Source organism: Anastrepha obliqua, chromosome 5, assembly GCF_027943255.1.
Source record: "Anastrepha obliqua isolate idAnaObli1 chromosome 5, idAnaObli1_1.0, whole genome shotgun sequence".
NCBI lineage: Eukaryota > Metazoa > Arthropoda > Insecta > Diptera > Tephritidae > Anastrepha > Anastrepha obliqua.
The window spans coordinates 73,000,237-73,017,739 of record NC_072896.1 but is presented as its reverse complement, the minus strand read 5'-3'; the positions used below and the strand labels follow the sequence as shown (position 1 = coordinate 73,017,739).

General features: G+C 36.5%; 1 protein-coding gene across 4 annotated transcripts in view; it reads left to right on the top strand.

The window, feature by feature from the left end:
- The window catches only part of LOC129247697 (protein peste), a 60,235-nt gene extending 44,064 nt beyond the window's left edge, over positions 1-16,171 (top strand). For all 4 annotated transcript variants that reach the window (XM_054886946.1, XM_054886944.1, XM_054886945.1 and 1 more), the window contains exons 3-7: positions 10,920-11,228; positions 11,302-11,517; positions 11,605-11,908; positions 15,303-15,582; positions 15,651-16,171. In XM_054886946.1, the coding sequence (XP_054742921.1) occupies positions 10,920-11,228; positions 11,302-11,517; positions 11,605-11,908; positions 15,303-15,582; positions 15,651-16,068 (1,527 nt within the window). In that variant the 3' untranslated portion in view covers positions 16,069-16,171. The remainder of the gene's footprint in view (positions 1-10,919; positions 11,229-11,301; positions 11,518-11,604; positions 11,909-15,302; positions 15,583-15,650) is intronic.
- The last annotated feature ends 1,332 nt before the right edge of the window (positions 16,172-17,503 follow it).

Below are 17,503 nucleotides of genomic sequence, written 5' to 3'. Positions count from 1 at the left end.
GCTTCGGGAAAAGGTCGAAATTTCAACGAAGAAAAATTTAGCCAGCTGTAACACATATTGTACCTTATTTAAGAGGGTTCAAAGTATTTTTTAAGCTAATAAAAAAAAATCGATTTTTTGAAAAATTCACAGTAGACTTCCCCCTTAAGTGTTTTTATAATTGTTATTATTTTTGACAGTAAAACCTTCATCTTTCTACGTCTACATCTAAAGTTTCATTTAATGAGCTATATTTGGTTTTTTTGTGTGTAATTTTCAAGTTTTATTATACATGTAAACGTGTATATTGCACCTCTTCACGTTACCAGATGCGACAAATACTTTAACATTGATTATGCGCTTCCGCGTCAAATATGATGCGTATGATAAAAATTTATAATTTATGTAGTTGAAAGCATTTTGTTGTTGTTCATTAGCACATCTACTTAGTTTAAAAAGATAGAAACTAATTGTCCAACCAACGGCCACATCAAACGCTTCAACTGGAATTTTTTTCTACTAACGCCAGTTGCAACCCGCAGACGTGAAATGTTGCTAGCAACATTGATTGTCAAATGAGAAGAAACGTAAAATTTATGAGCATCGCCGCAGAAACAATTAACAAATTTTTGTAAGAAAAGCGTATTCAATCAAATTAATGCGAAACAAATAGAAAAAAAAATATATATTGTATAAAGAAAAAAAAATATAAAGAACGCTTAAAAATACTATTTCTTCGGAGTACTCGAACTCAGGCACTTCACTTGCAAATGGACTTGTCAGTTTTCGTTCATTTTTAAATCACATAATATATATGTACATACATTGTAAATAGGCGTGAAAAAAAACATGTTGTTCGCTGTTGTTGTTGGATACAAACGCTCCAGCTCTGAAAGCATTCGATGGGGTACCAGCTGGTGGTAGCAGAGGAAGAGGAAGGCCTCCTTTGCGTTGGAAAGATCAGGTGAAGAAGGACTTGGCTTCACTTGGTGTGTCCAATTGGCGCCGGTTAGCACGAGAAAGAAACGACTGGCGCGCTTTGTTAAACTCGGCCAAAATCGCGTATCGCGCCAATTAAGAAGAGAATGTTTTTGCATGCTGCGACTTTTCACGACTTGAACTGAGTACTACTTTGCCGTGAGGAGCATACAAAATTTCCTCAAATTTCACGACAATGAAATTCGCATGGATTTTGACAGCCATTTCACGTGAAATGCGAACTTAGTACTATGCTTAAAGTAGTAAAATACATATGTATGTGTAGGGTGCCGGGTAAGAACGATTGGAAAAGGAATTTAAATAAAATTTTTAATAAAACAACGGTGTGAGATAACAAGTGGATTAAGGGGACAGATACCTTTAAACGGCCATATTTTCCCTGATTTTCATTAAAATTATTTGAAATGAAAAAGTCAATATATTTTTTTCAAAATTGGCATACAGTTTATTTATACATTAAAATAATATAATTTTTTTTTTAATAATTTAAAATGGCGGATGTACACTCAATTCTTTCAGGAAGGTCGCAGCGGGGCTTCTCAATCGGCGCGCATTGTAGCATCGGCGTCAGTGACCTGAATACAAAAAACCAAATTTTTTTTTTATTAATATCATAATTTCTATATGAATTAAAAACAAATAAAAAAAAAATTGCGGAATAAAATGCTTAAAAAAATGAATTTTGGGGCAAATTTTCCTACTATTTTTGCTTCGAAAAAATTATTTTTTCGAAAAATTTTCGAAAACTTGTAAATTCACATAGAAAGTATCATAAAAAAGATGTGTGCAAAATTTAGGGAGATCGGTCAATAACTTTTCGAGTTATCGTGTACGCCAATTCGAAAAATGTAGTTTTAAGAAAAACGCGTCTAAAGCTTGAATGCATAACTATACATCTCCCAGCCTCGAACGCAAAGAATAGAGTCGTCACGGTTGACGATCTATAATATAAGAAATACTTAAATTTACATTCTAAAAATTTTTTGACATATTCTTAAAGGATTATACGAGTAATATTAACATTTTATAAAAAAAATTTTTTTTTCCAAATTTTACAGGTACCTGTCCCCTTAGGGCCTTATTTTAAAGCTATATTCATGCAATTATGTATGGAAACTGTTCGAAGGGTTGCCTCAGCCGTTGATGATGTTTCAAGCTGACAGCCCATTTTTTGAATGTTGGTCTTGAGCTTGTCCAATGTGGTTGACTTGCTAGCGCGGAGTAACGCGAAGGACTCGACATAGTTCAAAATAAAATAATTGAGAGGTGTTAATTGGCGAGTGCTGGCCGTGCTGGCCGTGATGGACGATATTATCCGTCGTCAAGTTTTTCCTTCCCAACTTCAAGCGTTACTCCGCTTCTATGCAACGTTGAGCTGTGTTGTAGGAACCACACATAGGAGGAGGAGCACGGCCGAATACCTAACCGAAGCGTACACGCCAATTATTTATGGATGTGTTGATGCTTAGCAATTTTGCTTGTTGACTTAAGCGTTGAGCCAGTTTGTTTTGACAAACCATACTGAATATTTTAACTGTTGATAGTCATTGGTAGCTTTGATAGCTGCAGAAGGAAAATAATCCATCATTGCTATCTGGTCACCCTATATACATATGTATATATACCAGGAAACAATTCCCTATATGCATTTAGAGATACATTTTCAAGCATATAGTTCTCCCACCAGGGACCCAACCGGTTATGGCTTTTAAAACAAAAATTTCTAGAAACAAGTTAATTTTAGATTTCTTAAGTTATTTCAAACACTAATGTTATTTGACTTAAGTTACTGTTATACTGTCAAATAATAACTGTTAAGGCATGGCTTTTATACTTTCATGCAAAGAGCAAAAGCTTAGCTATATAGCAAAAAACCCTTCACTTCGATTTAAGTAAATTTAATGCGAATCGATTTTGTCGAGTCGGAAAGATCCAATACGAACAAATTATATATTTTCGAAGTCCAAATTGACGAATAAAGTAATTGACAACTTTTAAAAGTATATGTATGTATATTCGATTTTTTTCCCAAAAAATAAGAAAAATAAAAAGCATGCAAGATTCTTAAAAAGGAGGTCCTGGATATTAAAGGACATCGAGAATTTGCATATGCTTATTATTTTTAAAGAAATTTCGTAAATTCTTGGGTACCGTTTCCACTCCCTTTATTCTACTAATGTAGAAACAACTACACATATGTATATTTATGTAATACGATTCTCGAGTCTGAAATACTTCTTTTCTTTTCAACTAAATAATGTGTTTTGCACCCCCGCTTCGTGTTAGGGAAAAGAATGATTACGTGTGATTTTATTTTAAAAAATAATCGCAAGTCATTAAGTAATAAATATTATATAATCATAAACTGATAGAGGAAAGAACAAATTTATATTGGGGAAATCCAACAAAAACTCGTATAAGTGAATGAAAACTCTGTGAACTGCATATCAAACCTTGACGATATTTATTTTTTCGTTATTTTTTTCTTTCAACTCCTATTGAGCGATGGTCGTCATTTACGCCTCTTCGCCAACGGACGCGGTTCTGAGCTGTGCATCCTAGTTCGCTCCACGTAAGACCAAGAGAGCTAATTTCAGCTTCTGTTGACCATCTCCAGGTGATACGTCTGTGCACCCACTCCTCGGCCAGCTTGTTGGAAGGGCCTGCCCAGCAGCATTGTCATCACTTTTTCTAAGAGTATGTCTTATCCTCAGCCACTTCCTCTTCCAAACGACCTAGCAGCACGCGTCTCTGTAGATCTCCTTTAACAGAATCTTAATAAGATAATCCCTTATCTTATCTGGTATACCTGTTTATCGCAGAGTAGACCACATGGTTTCCCGATTGATGCTGTGTCTGACCCAGTGCACAACCAGATCCTAGGATACTTCGCCTTCTCACATCAGCTCGTTCTCAAACGGATGTTCGGGAGCCACCTAGAGGATACTTGCTCGATAATAATTCTAAGTGGGTTTATTTCATCGGCGCAAAAGAATTCACTGCGAAAACCAGGATCTTACAGATGCTTCCACATGAATGGGAGAGAGTCTGTTGAGACTCTTTTTTTTAATTTTTTATCAAGGCAACTACGCAAGTTAAAAAAGATTTTCATCTTTAACTATTCAAATTTATTTTCTAAATCAATATTCAGCAATTCCAATTGGTTGAATTATTTGCAGCGATGATACTCACTTCTGACTCGGTGCTCCTATGAATTAGCTAATATTCCCCTGGGTGTGTGACGAAAACCCGAAATGCGAATTCCTGAAATGGCGAATCCCGAAAGACAAAATCTAAACACAACTAAATTCCGACCAAACATAATTCAGTTAAAGTCAAATTAAACGCCCAGAGGTTGGGCGTGCAGGCACATGAATTCGGCAGAAGCTGCCTAAATGAGGAGGAAGAAGGAACGATTTTGCACTTTCTCTGCTACTGACCTGCTCCATCCAAACGCAGATTTACCAATTTAGGTAGACAATTTGTGAGTGAGTTAGCAAAGCTCAGCTTGGTGGAAATAAGGGATTTTTAAAGTTTCGGAATGGTTCATATTGATGTTAGGAGGGAAAAGGGCAAGTTGCTCATACGGCACTACAATAGGCTATGTGCTTAACCTAATATATAGTAACTTGCACAGCTTTGTCTAATACAGAAGATCATTCAACATCAAGAGTCACACCGCATATATATACTTATAGAAAGTGGAGCTCGGCCAAACACCCAAAAAAGTGTAAGTGCCAAATATAGTTCGGTTCTCGGTCCATAAGGTTGTACGGCTATCTCTTATAGTATTTCATGCAACATTTTTAAATAACGGTAGGCTAACACGAAATGACATAGTTTCTTTGAGTTTCCGTTTTATTTAAAAAAAAAAAACGAAAACAAAAGAATGTGTATACATATACGCCTATAAACAACTTTTTTATATATTAAAATACAAACTCCTGCTTTCTTCGAACCTTATCACTTATCGATAAGCTTTCGGTAACTTTTATCTGCTTTTCGTAGGTGAAGATCGGTTATTACGGGAAATTACTTGATTGCCATAAGACGCAGCAAAAAGAAGAGTACATTAATTTTTGCGCGTGTTTACAATTAACATCGATTTATTTTAAGTCTTTCCAATAATCCTCAAATGTGCATGGCTTGGCTTAAAAATTGCCTTGGAGGACTTCATTGGATGGTAAGCCAGTTTGTAATAAAATTGACCAAAAAGAGTAAAAATAAGAAGGGGAAAAAGTAAAACAAAAATTACGTGTATGCATACATGACTTTAGGTAGGTATTTACATGCAAGGGTATCCACCAAAGGGCTCTTAAAATCAACACTTAATGTGCTTGCGTTTTACTGATCTGCAAACGGTTTTTATTTAAGAGATATTTGATATTAAATAAAAGAAAATTATAAAAATTTGATTGCCACTCCGCAAAGTGGAGCAGATGCGCAAAAGATAATCCTTAATTTGAGTAAATTTTTGGGAATTTTAAAATATTGTATGTATGTATGCATTATATACAAGTGGCGCGATTTCTTTTCGTAAAAGTATTTTCAGCGTTATTATTTGTGTTTTTTCTTTTTTTAGCTGTTCCGTTATTATCATTAATTTTCGGCACATGTTGCGATAAAACACTTTTAATCGCTTACGATCCCAAACTATCAATGTTAATGTATGTATGTCTGTAAGTGTGCGAATTTCGTTTAGCTATTACCTGTGTTTTTCTTCAGTTGGCCGTTATCTATTTTGAACACCTGCAAAATAAATAATCCGATAACAAATTATACGCATGTCTCGGTTGTTTCCATTTAGTAATAAAAAATTTCTTTAGCCTAATGGGCAAATTTTGCAAATAAATTTGTGTAATGCTCTCCAATATGGATCGTAATGCGAAAAACAGAGATTTGTCCATAGAAATGGAAGCAACTGTCATTTGAGTCTCTGCATGCAGCTACATATAACACATGGGCTGAGAAGTCCCGGGCCTAAAACATTGAGGGCACTAGTTTTATTGCATTCACCTCTTTTTCAGTTAGTACTAACTGCTGTAGTAAAAATACTGCTGTTCAAATTTTATGATATTCTTTTTATTAGTTAGTGAATTATTGCGCTAAGAGTGACGTTACTTTCGTTACTTTCAAAATGAGTCACCAAAAAGAATGTCGTGTTTTAAATTTACACTGCTTCTTGGAGGGAAAAATACCGTTCAAGCGAAGTAATGGCGTGAGAAGTGTTATGGGAACTTTGCTCCATCAGAAACAATAGTAAAACGATGGTTTGCTGACTTCAAACGTGGTCATAGAGACACCGATGATGCACAACGCAGTGGGCGTCCAAATGAGGCGGTAACACTGAAAACACAAAAAAATCGTTTTGAATGACCGAAAAGTTAAGTTGCGTGAGTTAGTTGACATCGCAAAGATATCAAAAAAATGCACCGTGTCACAAGTCAATCAAAACAATGGTAACATGAATTGAACTTCAAATTGCTCCCACATCCACCGCATTCGTCAGATTTGGCTCCCAACGACTACTAGCTGTTCACAGACCTAAAAAAATTCTCGCCGGTAAGAAATTTCGCTCGAATGAAGAGATTGTCGCTGAAACTGAGGCCTATTTTAAGGCAAAAGATTAATCGTTCTACAAAAGTGGTATTTAAATAATAGAGCAGCACTGGAATTATTGCGTTGTTCTTGATGGAAATTAATATACGTTGACAAATAAAGCTAATTTTGAACAAAAAATAGTGCGTTTTCTGTGCTAGGACTTTCACAAAACTAGGAATTTTCTTCGAAAGAACATCACTCAAAAACTACTCTCCCGATTTTAAAATTGTTCACAACACCGGAAAGTCTACCGGCAATAGATGGCTTTCAAAGATGATACAATACCGGGTATGGCATTCAAGAGAGTAAAGATTAGAATACTCTCGGACAGCCAATCAGTTCTAAAAGCTTTAGATAGCTATACCTACAACTCAAAAACTCTCTTAGAATACCACAAGGCACTCAATAACCTGGCATCCAAAAACAATGTCTCAATAATTTTGGTACCAGGACATGAGGGATATGACGGCAACGAAAAGGCAGACTTTCAAGCCAAAAAAGGGGTAGATGTAAAGTTCATCGGACCTAGTCCCATGTTTGGATTTAACAAAAACAGCTTAAAACAAAAAGTAAAATACTGGGCCAAAACTCTAATAAATCAGCATTGGAACAACGTAGAGGGTCTTAGACACGCCAAAAAGTTCTTAAGTTTCAATACTAAAAGAGCTAACAAGGCCCTCACGTTAAACAAAAAGAGCATTCGCACTCTCACAGGCGCCCTCACGGTCACGCAGATTTTGCTGCGAAGATGAGGAGTCTATAGAACATCTCATCATCGAATGTCCGGGGTTGACGCATAGAAGGAAAAAGTTTTTTAACAAGTTCATGCTTATAGATGAAGACCTTCAATCACTCCCTCAGAAGGAGCTGGTACAATTCATAAGCATACTTAACAGCCAATAGACAGCATGGGGTGCACAATAGATCAATATGGTCGCAGTGCTAAAGGCCCATACCTTAATCCTTTACTACCATTAACCATTAACCATGGCCTTCAGCTATGGTGAAAAATGAAAATATGAACGAAGGCTGTACTGATTTTTTCGTATATCACCGACACAATCTCAGTTTTTTCGTAAACAAGCCGCTGTCATAACCCCAGTTACCTCACCCAATCAGGTAATTCTTTCAAATTCTGTGAGAGCCAGTTAACGGTCTGATATTGGCCACGCCTTCTGAATTTTTTTAGAGTATACTTCGTCTCTTTCTCAATCACCACTAAACGATTTCAAGGCGTTTCTCTAACCAGTTTAGAAATGGCAGAAATAAAGGCACATTAGTTGGGGCCGATTTAGTTCTCGAATAATCTATTTTAATATAATCGGCTGATGGTGCCATGTGCAGAAATCCGTGCTATAACGATCCAAAACATGCCAGTAAAAGAAAATCGATTCGGGAGAATAAGATTGAGGTTATGGAGCGGCCAGAACACCCTTCTGATCCAAATCCTATTGAGAACTTGAAAAGCCGCTCGGAAAGAAAAACCAACTAATAATATAGACTGGTGGGAGGTAACACAAAGGAAAGATGTCGCGCTCTCGTCGACTCTATAAAGGCCAGATGTGTTATGGCCATAAAAAATAAAAGCAATGCAAATAAATATTATATTTCGCTATAAATATGATGAAATTTTAATTCACTTTTTCACTTTCCTGTAAATGTCTATAAATTTAAATAATACAAAATACTTCTACTTCTGTGCGCCATTCTCTCATGTAATTTCTCTCAAAAGAATTATTCTATTAAATAAAATATGAACTAAGCCAAATTATTTTGCATACAAAACCTGATCTTTAGGTTGCGATAAAAAATTATAAATATAAAATACTGATTTCGCAAAATGTTTTTTAAAATTTTAAGAAACATGCGGTTAGCACTGTTATTGCAGCTGCACTTACATATACGAGGGCGGGTCAATAAGTCCGCGACTTTTTGTATTTCTGACCTCTTTACTGAAAAAGAAATACTGCTCCTGTCAACAGGCACCTATCAGTTGACTCCTGTCAAAATTTGAACGTGCTGCGTGAGTTAGTGTTAGTGTGTTTTACAGCTACCTTTATCAGACTACCCAGGGGTTTTTGAGGAGAAAATGGAAAAAACTGAATTTCGTGTGCTTATTAAGCCGATTCACCCTTAGAAACCCACTGTTTCGACTGTTGTCTGGTCTCTGGTGTGTGGTGATGGATCCATGTTTCGTCCACGGTTACAAAACGGTGCAAAAACTCCTCCGTATTGCGATTAAACAACGCCAAACCTTCCTGTGAAGTTGTTACACGATTGCGTTTGTGGTCGACTGTGAATTACTGGGTAGTCTGATAAAGGTAGCTGTAAAACACAAACTAACTGACGCAGCACGTTCAAATTTTGACAGGAGTCAACTGACAGATGCCTGTTGACAGGACCAGTATTTCTTTTTCAGTAAAGAGGTCAGAAATACAAAAAGTCACTGACTTATTGACCCGCCCTCGTACATTAGGGTGGCCACAGTTTGGAAAAAAATATTAATTTCTTACAACACACAAAGGTTATCAAAAAAAAACACTACTAAATATGTAATTTTAAGCCGATCAGAGAATGTTTGGAGGTAAGAGCCTCAAATTTTAAAAATGTTTTTTGGAAAAAAAATTTGGTTTGTTTTTTTCCATTTTTTTTTAACAATAGCTTAAACTATGCCCACTAATTCTTGCATGTTTCATAATGGGATTCCCATAACTCTTGGAGTTGCTTACATTTATTCAAATACGTACTACGAATCAGTGAACCACACCGTTCTAGAGAAGTAACAGCGCACAACTTTTGTAGCAGCGCTCAAGTACTTAGTCCTTTTCACAATGCTGACAATCGATAAAGTTTTGAAAACGTAAAGGTATAACGCATTGATTGCAATGGTTTTTGGGAATTAAAAAAAAGTCATAACTAACATTTTTTAGATAGACCAATACTAATATTTTGAGCTTCAGGCTCAAGTCGGAACCTCTATATCTTATCTGATTGACTTAACAACATATTTCATATGTATTTAGTAAGTTTTTCGTAACCTTATGTCTCTAGAGCATGTCCCGAACAATATGAACAATTTTAGAAATGCCGGCCACCCTAGGTTAGGTTAGGTTGGACTTGACTAATCCTGTAAATGGCACATAGACCAGAAATTGATCCATAGTGATACCTAGTGTTTATACGAAGAGTTTAAGAACTTTATGCTTTACCTTCAATACACACTTAAGACAATTTAGCCAGACTGCTAAGATTTTGATCTGCCACACTTTCTAAGGTGCGATGCAGAAACTTAGCAGATTATTCGTGTTTTGCTAAGTGCAGGGCAGAGGCTGAGTAGGCGTTCCAGATTTCCTCTTGAGTTGACTTCGTTACATATTGTGCATGTATTGTTTTGCTCTAGTTTCAGCTTGGTCACGTACGATAGAGTTAGACAGTGTGCCGTCAGTATCCCTACTACAACTTTACACTATTTCCTGGGAAGAGATAAAATATAATTTGTAGATCTGATGTTGTGCCTGCTTAGCATGATTTTCGCGATCCTGCATGCGACCATCCTAATGTATAATAATGTACATATAAACATAAATATTTTTCTAGAAAGTGTAATAAATAAACAAACATTCGTATTTCACTTTAATCATATTTTTATTGTTATTATAGCAGCATAAAATATTCCACGTAAACTTGTGGGAAATGATGTTAAACTCGCAGTCCTTGGCTTTTGACACATAAATGCGGGAGGCTGTGATAACATATGTATATATCTACGTTTGTGTATCAATACTATTATACAAATGTAATTTTTGAAATGATGCTATACAATTTTTCACATAATTTATTTTTTTATATACCTTCATATCAAAAACATTAGTTGCACTTAAATAAATGCATGTATATGGTATAAGCATGCGTATGTATGTATGATATACGCATCAATATGAGCGCATGTATAAATCTTTACTTGAAATTTCTTATCAAAAGTTCAGATTTATTAAAAAAATGTTTTTTTTTTAATTTTTTTTTTGTTTTTGATAATGCTTTTTTAGCTAGAATCGAAAATATATAATTTTTTTTAATGGGAAAAGTATAGTAATTCAACGAAAACTGTGAACATTTTATTTTCCACATTTTAACTGCAATTCTAATAATACTCATATCAGTTTCCCGTTATCATATTTCACACGAAATTCACCATGACTATTAAGCATAAGTATTACAACGACCCACGTAGTCTACTTTCTTTCCTACTTCCCCTAAAAAACATTCCTTAGTTAGTAAGAAATTTTGCTGTCACTTTACTTGTCCATTAAATTTCCATATTTTTTTTACTCGCTTCGCAGAAAATGTCACTCAGCCCCGAATCACCGTCGTATGCGGGTTGGAAGATTAGTCCGCTGCCACTTAACTTTGATGTTTACCTCTTCAATTGGACTAATCCGGAGGATTTTTACGTTGGTTCTGGCAAGAAGCCACGTTTCGAGGAATTAGGACCTTATCGTTTTCGTGAAAGTCCTGACAAAGTAGATATCGAATGGCATAAGAGTAATAACTCGGTTTCATATCGCAAATATGCTGCATTCCACTTCGATGAAGCGAACAGTAAAGGCAAACTAACTGATCGGATAACTTCAGTTAATACAGTAGCGCATGTAAGTGTTACTTAGAATATCGATATTAAAAAATACTAATCAATATTTTCATATTTTTGTTTTTTCTTTTTAGGGCGCCGCCTTACAAAACATAAATGGCTCATATTTTCAGAAGGGAATATTGAAAAATGTTTTAAAAATGTACAAAGAATATGTATCAGTTACCAAAACAGCTGAAGAATGGATGTTTGTGGGTTATCGTGATCCTCTAGTGACAATGGGCAGTTTCGTATCGAAATTTGCCAAGGAGATTGTGGTGCCTTTCGATCGCATTGGTTGGCTGTATACGGTAGGTGTTGATTACTTATAATGGATCAAACTTTATGAACTTCCGACACTCACTTGTGACTCTCTTCAATACATATCTTTCATGCAGCGCAACGACAGCTCTGTATACGATGGTCACTTTAATATCCATACCGGCGCTGATGATCTGCGAAAAATGGGTCAGATTAACGAATGGAATTATAAAACACACACTGGCGTCTATGAGGGTGAATGTGGTCGCGTTAGAGGCTCAATGGGTGAATTTTTCCCACCAAATCTTACGCCTAAAGACACGATAGAAATATTTTTACAAAATTTGTGTCGCGCAATGCCATTGGATTACATTGAGACAGTAAAAATACATGGAATCACAGCTTATAAATATGCCGCCACCGAACGGGCGCTTGACAATGGTAAGTGCAGGTCACTATATAAGCAAATTCAAGCAGAGGTATTAAAAATGTTCAAATACAGCTGATCAATCGAAGCGTCAGCTTAGCCGCAATAGTGAATTTCCAAACCTTAGTGATATTAAGATGTGTTTATGTATTTAAAATACAAAAACCCTACTTGAAAATTAATACTGACCACTTAAAAGCACTTCAAACCAACTTAACGTATAGAAAATAATATTTTGACAGTAGCCACTGGTCGACCGCAAGATATGTTCGATAGCAGCTTTCAAGCTTACCCTTAACCCTTTGCGATCGGCAAATTTCTCTAATGGGAGTGCCAGCTAGTCGGAGCAAATTAAGCTTTTCGGAGTTATTCCTCCGTTGATGACGCTGGAACATATGACCTCAGGACCACCGTTCTGTGACGAAGGCTAGTTTTCCAAGCTTCTTCCACGCGGAAGAAGCCTATTTGCAGAGATCAATTTAGACAGGACTCTCCGGAATGAGCGAATTGTTATTCTGAGCGTCTGTCAGGCGGCACTCAAAGCACTGACATCCTGTGAGATTAAATTCTCACTTATCCTAGAGTGTATCGAAAAAATGAATTTGTTAGAAACGTGCAATCTCATTCAGCTCATTTTGGGTCCCAGGGCACAGGGGTATAACTAGGAACAAAGTAGCGGAGCATTCGCAATGTTTAGCACGAATTTTGAGTTGTAGTTTTTTCGATATTTGTTTCGCTTAATATCAGGGTTGTCTGCTTTAGTCATTTCCATAATTCTTCATTCCTTAGTGGTATTAGTGGGTATTAGTGGGTATTAGTGGGACCAGCATACATTCAATATTGCATGAACATTTGGTCGTCAAGAAGATTTGTTCGCGTTGGATACCGCATAATTTGGCAATTACCCAAAACACGGGTTGATTGGTGTAAAAAAATATTAGAAGAAATTTAGCCGCGGTGATTGAAAGCACCGGCCGCCGTAGCCGAATGGGTTGTTGCGTGACTACCGTTCGGAATTCACAGAGAGAACGTAGGTTCGAATGTCGGTGAAACACCAAAATTAAGAAAAACATTTTTCTAATAGCGGTCGCCCCTCGGCAGGCAATGGCAAACCTCCGACTGTATTTCTGCCATGAAAAAGCTCCTCATAAAAATATCTGCCGTTCGGAGTCGGCTTGAAATTGTAGGTTCCTCCATTTGTGGAACAACATCAAGACGCACACTACAAATAGGAGGGGGAGCTCGGCCAAATACCCAAAGAGGATGTACGCGCCAAATATATATATACCTACATATATACATATATAGATTGAAAGCACGTCTAAGACATCGATACAGTTGACAAATCTTGGATCTATGCATGCGAGTCGAAAAGAAAACAGCAATCGGCTGTATGGTGTTACAAGGCAACTTAATCCAACAAAAATTGTGCACGGATAAAAGCACCTTAAAGCAAATGATTGCCCGTTTTTCAGAAAATCTGGTTGTGTCGCAACTGTACCATTAGAGAAACTGAAAACAGTCAGTTCTGAGTAATATACAACCATTTTTGGGCCAGAAATTTTCGGAGAAATACGGAAAACCAAACGCCGAAGACAAAAAATCCTTCACCAAGACAATGCGAACTTCCACGTATCGGCTCACGCAAAAGAGTTTTTGAGCACTCAAAAGATCGAATTAATAAGTCATCCGTCTTACAGCCCTTACTTAGCATCTAATCTTTTTGTTAGTGAACATAAAAAATAAGTTACGAGGTCAACCATTTTTCAACGCTTGAAAAAGCAGTTGAAGCCTTTAAACAGCACTTTTTGGAGGTATCAACTCTGAGTGACAAAAGTGCTTTGAAAATTGGTTCAAACGAATGCAGAAATGTATTGATTTCCAAGAAGAATATTTTGAAAAACAATAAAGCCATTTTTTTTGTTATTTTGCTGTGTTTTCATTATGGGGCGCAAAATACAGGGTGGCTGATGAAAGCCGCTACCAAAAAAAATTGAATAACTTTTTTTCTTTTTAAGTTATCTGTTCCATTTTTGTTTTAATTTGCAGATTGATCTTTAAAATTTATTAAAATGGATAACTGGGACACGCAAACAAGAATTTGGATAGTTCACCGCTATCACGCACTGGAGTCCGTAGTTTTGCTACAGAGAGAGTACAGGCGGATGTTTGGCGGCGATCCCCCGAGCAGATGGACCATAATGAGACTGGTGAATAATTTTGCTGAGCAAGGAACAGTCGCAAGAAGGCCTTATCATCGAAACCCACCAGTTCGGACGGAGGAAACAATCGCTGCTGTAGCTGCAGCTATACAAAGCAATCCAAGGGTTTCAACAAGAAGCTTATCTGCTCAACTTGGTGTCAGCCGACAGTCTTTGCAAACAATAATGCACAAAGATTTAGACTTATTTCCCTACAAAATTCAAATGATTAACAAACTGAATGCAGCAGACTTGCCGATTCGCTTGGAATTTTGCCAGAAGATCCTGTAAATGGTGGAAGAAGACCAAAACATGTTAAACTGCCTTTTCATGTCTGATGAGGCCCATTTCGATTTAAACGGCAATGTGAACAAACAAAATTGTCGAATATGGAGTACTTCTAACCCACAGATACTCCACGAGACGGAATTGCATCCTCTTCGCGTGACAGTGTGGTGTGCGGTTTCTTCACGCTGTATTGTCGGGCCTTATTTTTTTGAAGAAAATGGTCACACCGTTACGGTTACTGGAGACCGTTATTTGAAAATGCTGAAAGAATTTTTCTATCCAGAACTACGCCGAAAGAGAATTCCTTTCAACTCTGTGTGGTTTCAACAAGATGGGGCAACGTCTCACATAGCCCAGACTGTTATGACAGAGCTGCGACGAAAATTTCCCAATAAACTGATTTCAAGAAACTCCGAATTTCGTTGGCCCCCCAGGTCGCCTGACCTTACTGCACCTGACTTTTTCTTGTGGGGTTTATGTAAACAAGAAGTTTATAAAACAAAGCCAACAAATTTGGATGAACTAAAACAATCCATTCGGGCAACAATTGCGGCTATTCCTGTCGCAACTCTCAAAGCAGCAATGAACAACTTTTTACTAAGATGCCGCACTTGTGTCAACGAGCATGGGGGCATTTAAATTCAATTATTTTTAAAACTAGTTAAGCTACATTTAATAAAATTTAAAGACTTCAACTTGAAAAAAAAATAAATGAATTCCATACACTAAAAAAACAGTTATTTGAGTTTCTTAATGTAGCAAAATTCATCAGCCACCCTGTATAAACGCGTGTAGTGCCTTGTAGTTAGTGTCGTAAAACACTGTATGTAGTGTAATTGTTTATACATAATTATATTTCATTTTACTAAATAAATAAATACAAAATTAGTTTATCAAATACAACCTGTCTCCTTTACAGGCACTCGCTATCCGGAAATGAAATGTTTTTGCGTGAATGGTGCGTGTGCGAAACCGGGCGCTATAAACTTAGCACCATGTCAATATAATTCGCCAACATACACATCATATCCACACTTTTACAAGGCGGATCCCAGCTACTTGGAAGCGGTCGAGGGACTCTCGCCCGATCCAGCGAAGCATGAGTTCTTCATGACACTGGAGCCAAACAGTGGCCTACCCCTGGATGTTGGCGGTGGCTTCCAAGCCAACTATCTTATGACACCTGTACCTGGAATAGCGTACGTTGAATATTGAAACTGCTCATGTTAAGTTAAACATTTAATTAATTTTCAACTCTTCTTTCCAGGCCTTTCGACAACATTCCACGCACGTTTATACCGCTCATGTGGGCCGAGGAACGCGTGCGCGTCACAACAGAAATCGCCAGTGATGTCGCCTTGGTGCCGCTAATCGTAACACTGGGACAAGTTGCCACCGGTATTATGTTCGCAATTGGCGTTCTGCTAATCTGTTGGTATCCAACAAAGTATATATCAAATGCTTGTCGCGATCCGAAAAGTAAAAATGCGCTACTCAATCCCATTGTCAACACCCGTTCGATAATGTTGACGCCATTGCGAAGTCCACCCAAACAGGGTATATCGTTGCTGGGCAACAGTCAACGGTGCGAAGTAGTAGAAGTCGATGGTGCGGCTAGCGAAAGTTTGCTAAGTCCCCCACCCACTGATGTGACAACTAGTTCGTATGTTCATACTCGTGGTTGAATGTTGAATGATATGCTCTTCATGAGAGCGCCTCTGCCATTGTTTAGTGTAAACGAGAAAACCAAACAAACAGACATAAACAAAAATTTAAGGAAAACTGAAATATGGTATTCTAATCTGTAAATAAGAAAATTAGCATCCAACCGCATAGGCAATAAAACTCAAGTAGTCACCGGTTGACGTCATTTTTTATCTACTGTGGTAACTATTGTACATTTACAACAATAAGTCAGTGTAAAATAAAACTTGTACTTCATGTGGTATGTTCACGCTGTAATCATAAATATAAATAGGAATTATTTAGCTGCATCTACAATTCACAATGCAGCACTTGAATAATTTGCTCACACACTGTGGGGTTAGTATCAAATGAAATGACAATTTTTTCTAACAAATTTGCTGCAAAAACGCAGCGTCCAATGGCAAGTCAATGCATGAAACTTGAACAGTATAAAATTATGTATAAATGTATTATATTCTAAATTATTGACACTTTTTCCAAAAATCTGCTCGGTCATTTGTAATTACAATTATTAGTTTACATAACTTTATATTATAGTATTATTAAATAAAATACTAATTTATTGGCACTGCAATTGAAATTAGGTAATTTATCTCTCTCTCTCTCTCCATTATCATAACCTTCTTATTACCATCATACATACATATATAGGTATACGTGTCTACTTGACTACTTTTAATGTTATAGTTTTTCCCTACCATAGTCCTTAGGCCTAAAACAATCAAGAAGTATTTCTATTTTGAAGTCAAAATTTATATATTTCCTTGAAGTTAACAACATCTTAAATTAGTAAGCAAGATTATTAGTTTTTAAGTAAAATGTTGCTCTTTAAATATACGCGTACACATACACTCGTGAATACTCGTGTGTATACTCGTGTGTATACGTCATACAAAACTTTAAAAATAAGTTAAGAAAGGAAGAAGTGAAAAATAGCAGAGCAAAACGTGATAAGTAGAAAGCTTTTTTAAATTAGAAACCAAATGAAATTCTTAAATAATTAATTACATAAATAAAATGTAATAAGAAATGATTATAATAATGTGTTTAATTTTTTACTACAAATTTTTCATCAAAACCTTATTGGCATACCACCTTGATCAAAAAATTCCCGAAACAACCGCCAGGTTTGATTTGAATTCTATCTCTTTTTTTGTTAGGTTGCCACACCTGGGATTAACATTCCTTCTAAAACTCGATCGCCAATACCCGGCATTTGTAAAAATTACGCCGTTTTGAGTAAATCTACCTCGGCACGTGTTTTCGCTTTTCAACATGTGTAAAAATTGATTTGAATTTGAAACAACAAATTTGCTTTAAATTTAACGTTAAAATTGATTCAATAATGCGAAATCCTTAGAAATGTTGGGAGACTGTTTCGGTAATGGAGCTCCAAAGAGCGCACATTCTTTA